The sequence below is a fragment of the Crinia signifera genome, chromosome 7 (assembly GCF_055691185.1).
Source record: "Crinia signifera chromosome 7, ASM5569118v1, whole genome shotgun sequence".
In the NCBI taxonomy this organism is placed as follows: domain Eukaryota; kingdom Metazoa; phylum Chordata; class Amphibia; order Anura; family Myobatrachidae; genus Crinia; species Crinia signifera.
This window is the reverse complement of record NC_139223.1, coordinates 34,152,831-34,164,962: the sequence shown is the minus strand read 5'-3', so window position 1 is coordinate 34,164,962 and position 12,132 is coordinate 34,152,831. Positions and strand designations below refer to the sequence as shown.

At 44.6% G+C, this 12,132-nt stretch overlaps 1 protein-coding gene across 1 annotated transcript in view; it reads right to left on the bottom strand.

Annotated features, from left to right (window-relative positions):
* LMF1 (lipase maturation factor 1) overlaps positions 1–12,132 on the bottom strand; it is a 257,843-nt gene that overhangs the window by 236,435 nt on the left and 9,276 nt on the right. The window contains exon 2 of the mRNA XM_083152787.1: positions 7,944–8,253. Coding sequence (XP_083008913.1) covers positions 7,944–8,253 — 310 coding nt within the window. The remainder of the gene's footprint in view (positions 1–7,943; positions 8,254–12,132) is intronic.

Below are 12,132 nucleotides of genomic sequence, written 5' to 3'. Positions count from 1 at the left end.
GTTCTAATAAGCACAATGTTATTTGGCTCAGTAGACTTCGGTGCGGGCACCTACTGTAATCATTTTCATGTACGGACGGACGGACGGACGGACGGACGGACGGACGGACATCTGTGAAGATGTAAATATAGCGAGGGCATAAAAACAACTTAAAGCAAAAAAAACCCACGTGCATTTCATTGGTTTTATCAGGTCTAGAACGTGGTTGCGGAGTAAAACACAGTACGGAAAATACCAAAAACTGCTCCAGGACTGCTAGTTACAAGGACAAGGAGAACATCTTGATTTCAGTTTAAAATCCCTATAGGTCTAATATATTTTGGAGGGCAAAGCAGAAATAAACTTTTCACTTTGCTAAAATCCCATTGCACTGTAAGGGGGCGGCACAGATATAAAATATGCTAAGAAATAACTTTGGTGAAGAGTGTGTCCTTGCAAGAATAAAGCTGGTCAGAATTTGTGGGCTACATGCAAAAGCAGCCAGTGTTTACCCTGCATGCAAGAACAGTACATTTATTTGCAGCACAATTGTAACATGGTTTGCGGCACTAGTCAGGCGAGGTTTAGCACGGTTTCTGCACATATATATATATATAAACTTACTGGGGACATCTGTAACAGCACTACTGAGGGAATGATAGGTAACTGGCACTATATATGTGCAAGACAATGATTGCTTGGCATTTAAATTCAGTGCCTGAGATTGTACACAAACTTTGTTTCATGTTTTGAAACCTTGTTTTATGCACAAATAAAATATATTTGTGTTTATTTCATGTGTTTGATGTATATGTACAACATAAATGCAGGATACCTCAAGATACATCATTGAAATATGAAAATATTCCGAAATACGGAATAATCCATTATCCAAATTTCTCCTGGTCCCGAGCATTTTGGATACTCAACATGTATGTATGTATGTATTAAGCCTGGTAAGGTGATAAAGAGGAAAGGGATAAAGGACCAGCCAATCAACTGTGTTTGAATAATGACATGTAGTAGCTGATTGGCTGGTTTGTTATTACATTCCACTTTAAACGTCACAAGGTTAAAACAAAATTAAGATTGGGAAATGTAAGGAGGAAAAGGACTACAAACTAATTAGATGAATGATCTCATGATGTACTGTACTATGCATTGCCAAGATTCTCAGCCCATATATCCGTGGCACCGTAAGGTGTGGTTGACTGATTCGGTTATCTCTGCAAGTGGCCACTGGCCAAAATGTATTTACTGTGCAAATTGGCTGTCAGATCAGGGGACCACAATATTAACCAGTGCTTTCTAATCCAGTTTGCTCCCCTTTGGGTATGGGGGACTGCTGACATTACAGATCCACAGACATCCTGGTGCATTAAAGAGCCCGGTATATTAAATACTGTGGACTAGCCAGTACATTTCAACTACATCTCACACGCGGCTTATTAGCCTGTTGTGGCCTAGAATTGGTTGAAAATAATGTTTTACATTTCTTGAGGGACTAATTTTGTCCCAACTAACAAAAATGCGTCAGACTAACCCCCCACCCCCGCAGTACACATATACAATAGCGTGGGCGTTAATAGGCAAAGAAAATACTAATCACAAATGCAAAGACATACAGTTTTGTTTTTTTTCCTTTTTCCTCTTTTCTAGATTACTATGAGAATTAGCCTTTTAGGCAATTAATAGATAAAGTGGAACTAGTTATCCTGACTAATCTGTCCGCTTTGTGTACATGTAAGATTGCATGTGCACCTGACAGCCTCAGTCCCTGTATGAATTCTTCTGCTTAGAGCAGGCATGTCCAACGTTGGCCCTCCAGATGTTGTGAAACTACACATCCCAGCATGCTTTGCCACAGTTGTGCTATTAGAGAATGCTAAAACTATTGCAAAGCATGCTGGGATGTGTAGTTTCACAACATCTGGAGGGCCAACATTGGACATGCCTGGCTTAGAGGCTACTTTCCATTATTTCTGTGACCTATTATATCAGTTATTGGAAGGTGAGCTAGGATGTATATCGTTTGCAGTTAGGATTAGTATTTTCTTTGCATATTAATGCACACGTTAAATTTGGGATGTGCCGAGTCTATTTAAACGGTTTTCCTTGCACTATATGTTTGCGGTCCTGACGAAACTGGGGAATAAAATACCCTTGAAACGGTGACCTAAGAGACCATGTGGTTGGTTGTTACTGGAGAGTGCCAGACTTCTTGAATTTATTCATGTGAAACTTGTTGTGGGCTGTTTGTGGCACCCGATCGCTGTGACATAGCTGAAGTACTAGATAGATAAATAGATTTATCCATCCTACCCAGACCCCTCCTTTGCGCTCAATCTGTACATGTTTTAAAATGACTGTATACAATATAAAAGGCAGCCTTTTCCACAAACTCCCCTGTTGGCCTGGGAAGGGATGCATCTATACATACAATAGTGGAGTGACACCTGAATATAAAAAAGTCCTTGAGACAATTCGATAGAAGTCACAAATAATTGACCCAGAAGTCCGTATCAATGGTTTTTTTCTTGTCACAACACGTTCATGAATGTAACAAAAACAACTTGAATACGTTCTATCCAGCTGAAAGACTTAATACAGAAAAATATACATCGATACGGACTTCTGGGTCAATTATTTGTGACATCTATCGAATTGTCTAAAGGACTTTCGGTACTTGCACCTAGCACGGCGCCCACTAAGCAATTTGCTTAGTGGGCTATTCTACGTAGTGAAATCGCATCGCATGGGTCATTTTAGGGCCATGCGATGTGATTTTTCTATGTAATTTTTTCACTGTTCTCTCAGCCTCGGGCCATCTCGTCTGCCGCAAAATCGCATGCGATCGCATGTCATTTTATAGGGTGTGCGATGCCATGACATTAGGTATACAAGAATATGATTGTATGTCCCCCAAAAAACAGGTTTAATGCACCCCCCACTATCCACACCAACCCGACGCGTGGCGGGCACAGCGAGCCCCGCAAGGGACGGTGGAACGCGTCCTCAGACTTTTTCATTAACCCACTATCCACGTCGGCGTGGAGTTGATTTTATATAGTGTGTCGAGCGCAGCGAGCCACCGAGCCCGAAGCATGGCGAGCGCATCTAGCCCCGCGAGGGGACGCGGAATACATGTAAAGTAATCCGCGTCCGCTCGAAACGCTTCGGGCTCGGTGGCTAGCCACACTATATAAAATCAACTCCACGCCGACGTGAATAGTGGGGTAATGAAAAAGTCGGAGTACGCGTTCCGCTGCGCTCGCCACGCTTCGGGGTGGCGTGGATAGTGGGGGGGGGGGGGGGGGGGGGTGTTAAATCTATTTTGGGACATACAATCATATTATTGTATACCTAATGTCATTGCATCGCACACCCTAAAAAAAAATCGCATGTGATCGCATGCGATTTTGCGGGACATGCGATGCAATGGGATGCAATATTGTGGTGTAAAATAAAAAAATAATAAATTACATGAAAAAATCGCATTGCATGCCGCTAGAATGGCCCATGCGATGCGATTTCCCTATGGTGCCGTGCGTAGAAAATCTGGGTGCCGTGCTAGCTAACAAATACCGGACTTTCTTATACACAGGCGTCACTCCACTATTGTGTATGTATATATCTCTATCTATATAGAAAAACAATACTTAAAGCACCTGATCCCAGGTGATAAGGGATATAGGTCATTGGGTTGACCAAGCAAAGGACGACCTGCATTAAGGTCGCTCACTGAAGATCGACATGGCTTAGGTCGACATGCTCAAGGTCAACATTGATGGAAGTCGACACAAGAATTAGGCCGACATGGGTTTTTTGCCTTTTTCCTTCCCGAATGTCGACATAGACACCGTATCAGTGCACCGCGCCCCCACGCCATGCTTCGGGCTCACTATTCTATTCTCCTCCACACCATAGTACAACGTAGGGCATGAAATACTGTCTGTCGGCACATGTCGGCTATTAAAAAAAAAAACGTGAAAACCCCATGTCGACCTTCCATCCATGATGAACTTAAGCATTTCGATCTATTTGAGGTGTCGGCCTAAGCCATGTCTACCTTCACCGAATGCACGTCGACCTTCGGTGTGTTGACCCAATGCTAAAATAGACCCCATTCCTGATTGCCAGGGTGACTCTCTGCAAGCAGGACGCAAACCCTGTAGTCCTCATGTTTAGTTCCGGATAACGTGAACATGTGGGATAACGATCCCATACATTTGTCATCAGACTGTACATGCCATGAAATTGGGCCAGTTGCCCAAATCCGGCCAGTGTACCTTTCAGATGGGCCATGGAACGATGGGAAGTGGGCAGGGAATGCAATTAATAAACATTGGACGTGTTGAAAATGATCGTTACCATGGAAATGACGGAGAATATTTGCTCCTTGCCCCGATATAGATTTCCTTTAATCGTGATGCATGAGGTTATCAAGTGCCGGCTGCTAGAGTTACGGAGCTGGCACTGGGTCACCGGCTGTCAGGGAAGGAAGGTGGTTAAAGGGGGGGGATTTTGGTTCTAGCTTTGAAAATGATCCCCCTTCTCCCTCCAGTGACACAGGAAGTTTCCCCAAAGCGTCTTCCTTTACAGGAAGGATGGCCCCCTATGAGCCCTGTACATTGACTTTAAAAGCCTCAGAAATAATCTGCTTCCCCTTTTGTTTTCTATCTCCAGTCTGTGCAAAACAAGGATAAAACAAAGGCGGCTCTGTGTGCCGGGCCAAGGAGAAGTGACATGGAAGGGGGTAGAAGCAGGCAATTAATCCAGTACGTGACCCCGTGTGCTCAGTCTGTTTTCTGTGTTCTATGCCGTATATGTGTGTACTCGGTCACTGTGAATGCATTATATATATATATATATATATATATATATATATATATATATATATATATATATATATATATATATACATACATACACATATACACACACACAGTACTGTATATTGCACATCTATATCTATCTCTATGTATCTATACAGCATTAGCAGCGCTCTTGTGGATTGAACCCATATTCATTCAATTTAGTTACAGGGTTGGCTGGTTTAAACCAAATTTTTTTTATTTAACCGTTGTTGTTGTTTTTTTTTTTAACACAGTGACGTTTATTTAAAAAAAAAAAAAAAGCTTATTGTAAGGGAATCCCTGGTATTATTCAACATTCTTTTGCTTGTGGCCTTCACCCAAGTAAGCTGAACCAATTTAGTAAATCACCCACACACACACGCACACACACACACCAAAGATACAGTATAGGGAGGCGAATCAGATTAGAGGTGCTAAATCTGCCTAGCATCAAGCTTCTCCCCCAACATTCCCATATGACAGGGGGAAAAAACACGGTTAAACACATTTACAATCTTAAAGAGCAAACACCAACACACTAAACAGGCAATACACAGAGAAAAGCCTCATCGTTTAATCTTCATGTTTTATTCAATTCAAAACCTTGTGACATATCCAGTGATTTCCTTTTTTGGGTATTTCGCTTTTGCGTACTTTTGCGTGTTTCAATTATGTTTAGTCTAAAATTGGTTTGATTGAAAGATTTTAAATAAATCATATCATGATGATATCCACTGCCATGTACCACAGCGCTGTACGACAAGGGCTAAATTCACTTCTAACATCCTCGATTAAATGTTTTCATTGCCTAGCAACAGAATCAAGAGAAAATGAGATCAGGGCGCTGGGACGTATACCACCTGGGAGCAGCCGTGCGTAGCAAGCAACATGAAACCTGGCTTGGAAGCAGGTGGGACCAGGGAGGTCCGGGCCGGCTAAGTTCTCTGTATAAGAAAGGAGGGATCTCTGTGCTGGGATATCCTGATAACGCTGCCCAATCCGGAGCGGTGTGTTACACTGCGTGAACAATAATAATGTGATCTCCTCGCCACTGACCCGTTGAGAGTGTGTAATGAAAGGCGCAATCATGCACCAGTGAGCCCCAGAAATGAGAACATTTCAATTGGCTAAAAAAAAAAATCTAATTTCCTGTTTGATATATGCCTTGTCGCAATCTGCCCGGGCACTTGTACAGGCTGGGAAGGAGCACAGAGGTGCCGTAGAGTGCGAGCTGGCTGTACCTGCTGACACCAGCTGGTCTCTGCAGCAGTAAGAGCAGATTTTGATGGTTGGATCCAGAAGAGCCGGTGTCAGTAAATGGATCCTACTGGGGGAAGCAACTTTGGAGCCTTGAAGATCTCAATGGAGCAAGCTGCACATTTAACACAATACAATTCACTATTCCCCCACGATTAATTTATCGCACCCAAAGTATCAATAGATCCAGGGGGACCTCATGGCTAGTAGTAGCAGGACAGATGAACAAAAGGTCCTGAGCACTGACTGTCAATAAGTCCCCTGCTGTTCTTGCCTAAGGTATTGTGGAAATACACCTTCCAATATGCCCTATCTGCCATGGGTGCAATCAGTGCAATGCCCATGGGCCCCGGCTTACACCCATGTAATTCAATTTACCCATCCAGATTCCCATGGCAGCAGGCACTGCAGACATAAATCATTGGGAAAATGGCTGGCCTGGCCATTTCCTGATGATTTGAACATGCGTAATAGAGATGTCCGAGGGAACAAGGGGCGGAGAAGACTCATCACTGAAGAGAGAAAGGAGGGGGCCCGATTGGATCCTGCACACGGGCTCTCTACGCTCTTAAATCACCTCTGCTCAGAAGGTACAGATGTGTCCCCATAAGCCTGGCCCGAGTACGCCATTTTGTCAGACGTGACATTACTAGTGCCAGGCAAGGTGGCTAACAGCTTACTATTCCCAATATAGATCAAGGTGGATATTATATTAAGAAAATGTTGTCACATCAACACATTTGTACTGATGATGGTTTCATAGCATGGAATATACAAGATGTGACCTTAAAAAAAATAAACTATAAAATTGACCATCGTCATGACGACCTTTACACCCTATTGACCTTAAACTCTTATGAATTTGTGAGCCTCTTGACCTAATGCGTGTTGATAATATGCACCACCCTACTGACTGTCTGCCTAGACCAGCTGTTGTGAAACTACATATCCCAGCATGCACTTCCAGAGTTTAGCATTTTCTAATAGCAAACCTGAGACAGGGCATGCTGGTAATTGTAGTGTCACAGCAGCTAGAGGGCCACAGGTTGGCCAGATCTGGCCTAGACATTGTAGCTCTATCATTCAGATACCTCCTAGAGAACGGACAATGAGCATCACCGAGGTCTCTGATTAGGGGAACAGATAGACTTGGGAAAAGGCTACAGAAGTGTTTCAGTGGAAGTATGGGGATTTTAATTAAGTAGATAGTGACAGAAAAAGGTCAGAATGATGACTTTCCGCATGCTGACATAATCTGCTGAGCCAAGCTTTTTGGCCTATAGTGCGGAAGTTATGCAGGTGAGTGAAAGACTAGACATGGCTAACTGATTAGGACAGGGCTCGACAAAACCCGGGGGCCAGGTCACCTTGGCGAGCAGATTCTGCTTCCTGGTTACAAGATTTACCAGGAAGCAGATCGCGCCGGGCAGAGTGGTGCACTTGCGTTAATGACAACAGCTGGGCAGAGCAATGGACAACCCACTCGGCTGTATCAGAGCTGGTCCACGGTACGGTTATTTCAGAACTCGAGGCAGCTCGAGAGCCAATCTGAGCTCGCCATGGTAGCTCCTGATTGGCTGTCGTACCGTAAGCTTTGATTGGCTCAGGAGCCGCCCCATGGTTTGAAATAGTCGCGCCGTGGACCTGCTCTAATACAGCTGGGTGGGTTGTCCACTGCTCTGCTTAGCTGTTGCTGTTACTGTGCATGGTAACAGTGGGGAGGGAAGAGGAGGAGGGGAAACAAGCATGTACCCCTGGCATCAAGCATGTTTGTAAGCGGCACTTATGTGTCTGGCTCCTACACTTTCATCTTATTAAATGAAAAGCCACCAAGGTGTACCCAAAACTTACCATAGCTGTCCCACGCTCACTAAAGAGTGGTAGAGAATCCAGAGCGTAGCCATCAGGACCATGTTGGCGCATCCCGATAACGTAACGTAACCAGAGATCACAAGGCCGACCAGAGCGATGTTGTCCAAGTGAATATCGACGTGAGACCAGTCTAGTAGCCAGAGAAGTGTGGGCGCGTGGCTGATGGCATCCATGCCAACCTTGCCTCCAAAGTATCGCTTAATGTTCTCTAGGTGCAGCTTGCATGGCAGCAACCCCCGGTCCCCAATGAGTTGCTTGTTCTGATGAAAGGCCACAAGGAACGCCACAACTAGAAGAGAGGCACAAACATCAGTAACAGGAAAATGAACACATGACAAATGGTTGCGGCGTCTATCACAGAGTTCTAGGTACTACAAGCTACTATAATCCGGGCTCCCTCAGGCATCCCTTTCACTACCCTAGCAGAGGCTCAGGCCATGAGGACGCGTTTCATTGCGAACTGCGTCATCACTGTCCTGCCTCTAGCAGCACAGTACAGGGAATTATGGGAAACCATAATCCACCAATCTGCTTTACATTGTTGTCAAGTTAAAATGACAATATAGTAGTAGTGGTTGGCACAACCCAATTTATCCGCTGATACCAAGAACAATTTCTGGCTTACACTCGCCCCTGTTCTATGCACAAATAAGCAAGCAGTACTTAGGAGGGGTACCCGGTTGATTGATTGACAGTAATGATGTCGACATGGGAAAAAGTTGACATTGACAAAAGGTCTGCATCCAGGGGATGTGGTACACTTATACAGTGTCTGTGTCAGCAGATTACAACAGCTACTAAAAAAAGTGAAGAATGCATGTCGACCACTGTGTCAACCACTTCCATGTCAACCATTTGATTGTGTTAAACTAAACCATGTCAACCTGGTTCATGTGTCATTGCCTGTCGACAAATAGTGTTCAACCTACAGACGGTCGATGATCCACACCCCTTAGGAGGTTAAAGTCATTTTAACGAAAGATAAAATAATTCATTCTATACAGAATGTCAGAATATTTTACAGGTCTCGATTCCACTACGTGTCTTGGCTTTGAGTGTGTGAGTGTTAGTACAGGTGAGAAAATATCAGTGGGAACAGCAAGGGGGGGGGGGATTTGCGCCGGCGGCTGTTCCACATGGAAAGAAAGTGTGTCCCTCGGGGCCTTTATCAAGTGCTGCCCGTGTGGGCACAAACATCGCTCTCATCCTGAGAATAACAGCACAGAGTAGGAGAGTTGGTTTCAGGTCTGGCATCAGCCAATAATAAAATATCCCAGCACCTCCCACTCCTAATAAATTCATTTTCATTGCTAGCAGACTAACATTATCTTCCCCTGTAAATGTAGCCCACCGAGGCCAAACGGAAGCGCGCTGCCTGCACAGTCTGTCTGAGGGATTAATTACAGCACGTAAGCCTGGAACCGGCGTTTTGCAAGAGAAGCCCAGCATTTACTCGGCATTAGCTCAGTTTGGGGGAATTTTTATTTTTTACCCGCTAGCCGGCTCGCTGCTCGTACCACTAACGGAATAGAGAACGTCATAGATAAGAAAATATGGTACTTCCTCATCTTTGCAGCCACCGCTTACGCTACGGGACTTACGTACTGTACGGCGAGCAGTATCAGGTCGGGAATCTTTGCGCACCACCACCCTCCTGTGTCCACGCCACCATCTATTACCTTTAGTAAAGTTGTGGCGAGCAAAGCGAGTCACCGTGCACGAATCGTAGAGAGTGAAGCGAGCCCGCGAGGGGACCGACGGTGCTGCTTACGGTGGCCGCAAAGATGAGGAAGTACCGAAAATATACCATCATCGCCAGGGGACTTCTGTCTCTACTCTAATTACGGTCCCATCAATTCAACCTTGCCAAATACATTTCCGGGTGAGGTCACCTTCTCTCGGTCTACTAGATGTGGTCAATAAAAGGCTGAATAATGTGGTCAAATAGAGAAATCGCAACTTGTAGATTTAAGTGAGAATATAAAAATGAATGAAGAATGGCAGACGAGGTAATGTGTCCCCTGTAAAGAAGTGCAGTGCGATAAACCCGCTTCATGAGACTGCATGGATAAATGTGACATGTGTGTGCGATGGATACTGATGCTCTATATGAATCGCTGCAATGCATCAGCTTCTGGTTTGTTTTCGATGCCAAGTTCCACTGCGCTACATCTGCGACTCTGGTACTGGGTGAGCGGTAAATTTACTAAAAGGTTCTAAAAGTGGAATGTTAGCCATAGCATCCAATGAGTTTGCAGCTATCATTTCTCTATTAGTTAAAAGACCATAAAAACGACGGCCCCTGCGATGTACTTTCACTTTGAGCTGTGACAGTTTTTAGACCGCAAACTCTCCACCCCCACCCCCAGTCCTTATCCGCTTCTACCACCAATCAGTCTTCGCGGCGCCATCTTCAGGCAAGTTTCAAATAGATCAGTGTCCCTGCAAAAATAGCTTTCGCTTTCTGTTATGACATATTTTAGCACACAAAGGTGTAATTTGGTTCGTCGAGTGGCCGCTAGTGGTCAGTGTTGGTACTTCACATCATAGAGGTGAGGCGTAGTTAGCCTTTCTAGACATAGATTGTTATATATACCTAGTAAGTGGCAGCACATCATGGGGTCGGCTGTAAAGTAGACAGACAAAGTAACGGCCAATCAGCTTCTGTCATTATTCAAACAAAGCCTGGAACATGGCAGTCAGGATCTGATTGGCCAATAGACCTAATTGATGTTTCGCCCAGTGGTATCTGCTATACTGCCCAGAAGCGGACAGACCTGGACTCCATTGTGTGCGTTTCCCATTCCGTGTCTAATACCCAATTGTATTCATTAAAGTGTGTTCAATTCATATTTTCAATACTGTAAAATGCGTGTTAACCACTGTTCCCAGCATCGCCAGACTCGCCGTCACCTTCCCTACAATGGCAGGATGGTCTATTTTTAGGTTTATCACAGGTGAACGCATGACAAATCAAACCCTGGTCTCAAACGCTGGTCCCTAAGGTGTATCAAGTGATAGTAACAAACTCTTGTCAAACGCTAACAAACACATGTGAAATACTACTCACAAAGGCACGCCAAGCGCCATTAACACACGCATGTGAAAAGCTACTAAAAAGTGTCAAACTCTAGTCCGAACGCATGTACTAGCGGCACGTGAAAGGCAATTATTAACTGCATGCCAAGCCCTGCCAACAAACACGTCTAACGCTAGTTACAGACACAGGTGATTAACAAGATACACGTGAAACGCTAGCCCCAAACCCTATCATCTTTATCTAGGAGGTGCCACTTCTTTCCGCTGAAAATGTAGTGTCCCTGGCAAAGTGAGAACCTCAGAGTTACTAAGACATCTGTGCACCTTCGGACACCGCATCGGAGGAGTGCTAAAATTTGAAGGCCAAGTTTGAAGGCCGCAAAGCTGGATGAAAAAGTTCTCCCAGGCCAAGAAAAGTTCTCCCAAGCCCAGAAAAGTTCTCCCAAGCCACTCCTAACCTCTGGACTGCCCGCAAGAAGTTAGCAGTGGCCTGGGAGAATCCCAGGAGTAGGAAATGATAATCAGGGAGGAGGTGTGTATGCAAGAAAGTGAAGATAGCGGATGGATATTGAGGAAAGGTGTCTGGGCGTATAGGGAGTAGGGGCGAGGTTGAGAGCATTGATTGTATTGGTTGTTGTACATTACGTGAGGGAACAATCTACAGTAAGCCAAGGGGGCGGCCCATGCGTTCCACCAATGGCGTAAATATACTAAGATGGGAGTTCTAGTTCACATGGGATGTTGCTATGCTACATTTCCCTCCATGAGTATAAGTGGGACAATTTGTGAGGAAGCGGAGAGACTTGGGTGGGGACGAGAAACTGGGCCTTACAAGGGGGAGACTTGGGAGCCTTGTACTATAAATGCCACCCACATACACATCACAGAACACTAATCATCAGATCCTGTACATGGAGACCTCTGACAGGATCTGCATTTTAGTCTCCAGCGTTTTCTCGTTACTGCATTCTTAATGATGAACATGAGCACGGACCAAAATATAATTTGACACAGTTATGTCGATAAATTCGGAAGAGCTGCGTGAAACCACAACCAGTTAGGGGATCAGGAGAGCTGATTTCTAAGACAGAAATGATATATTTCAGGAACTTAATGCTAAATCCTTCGC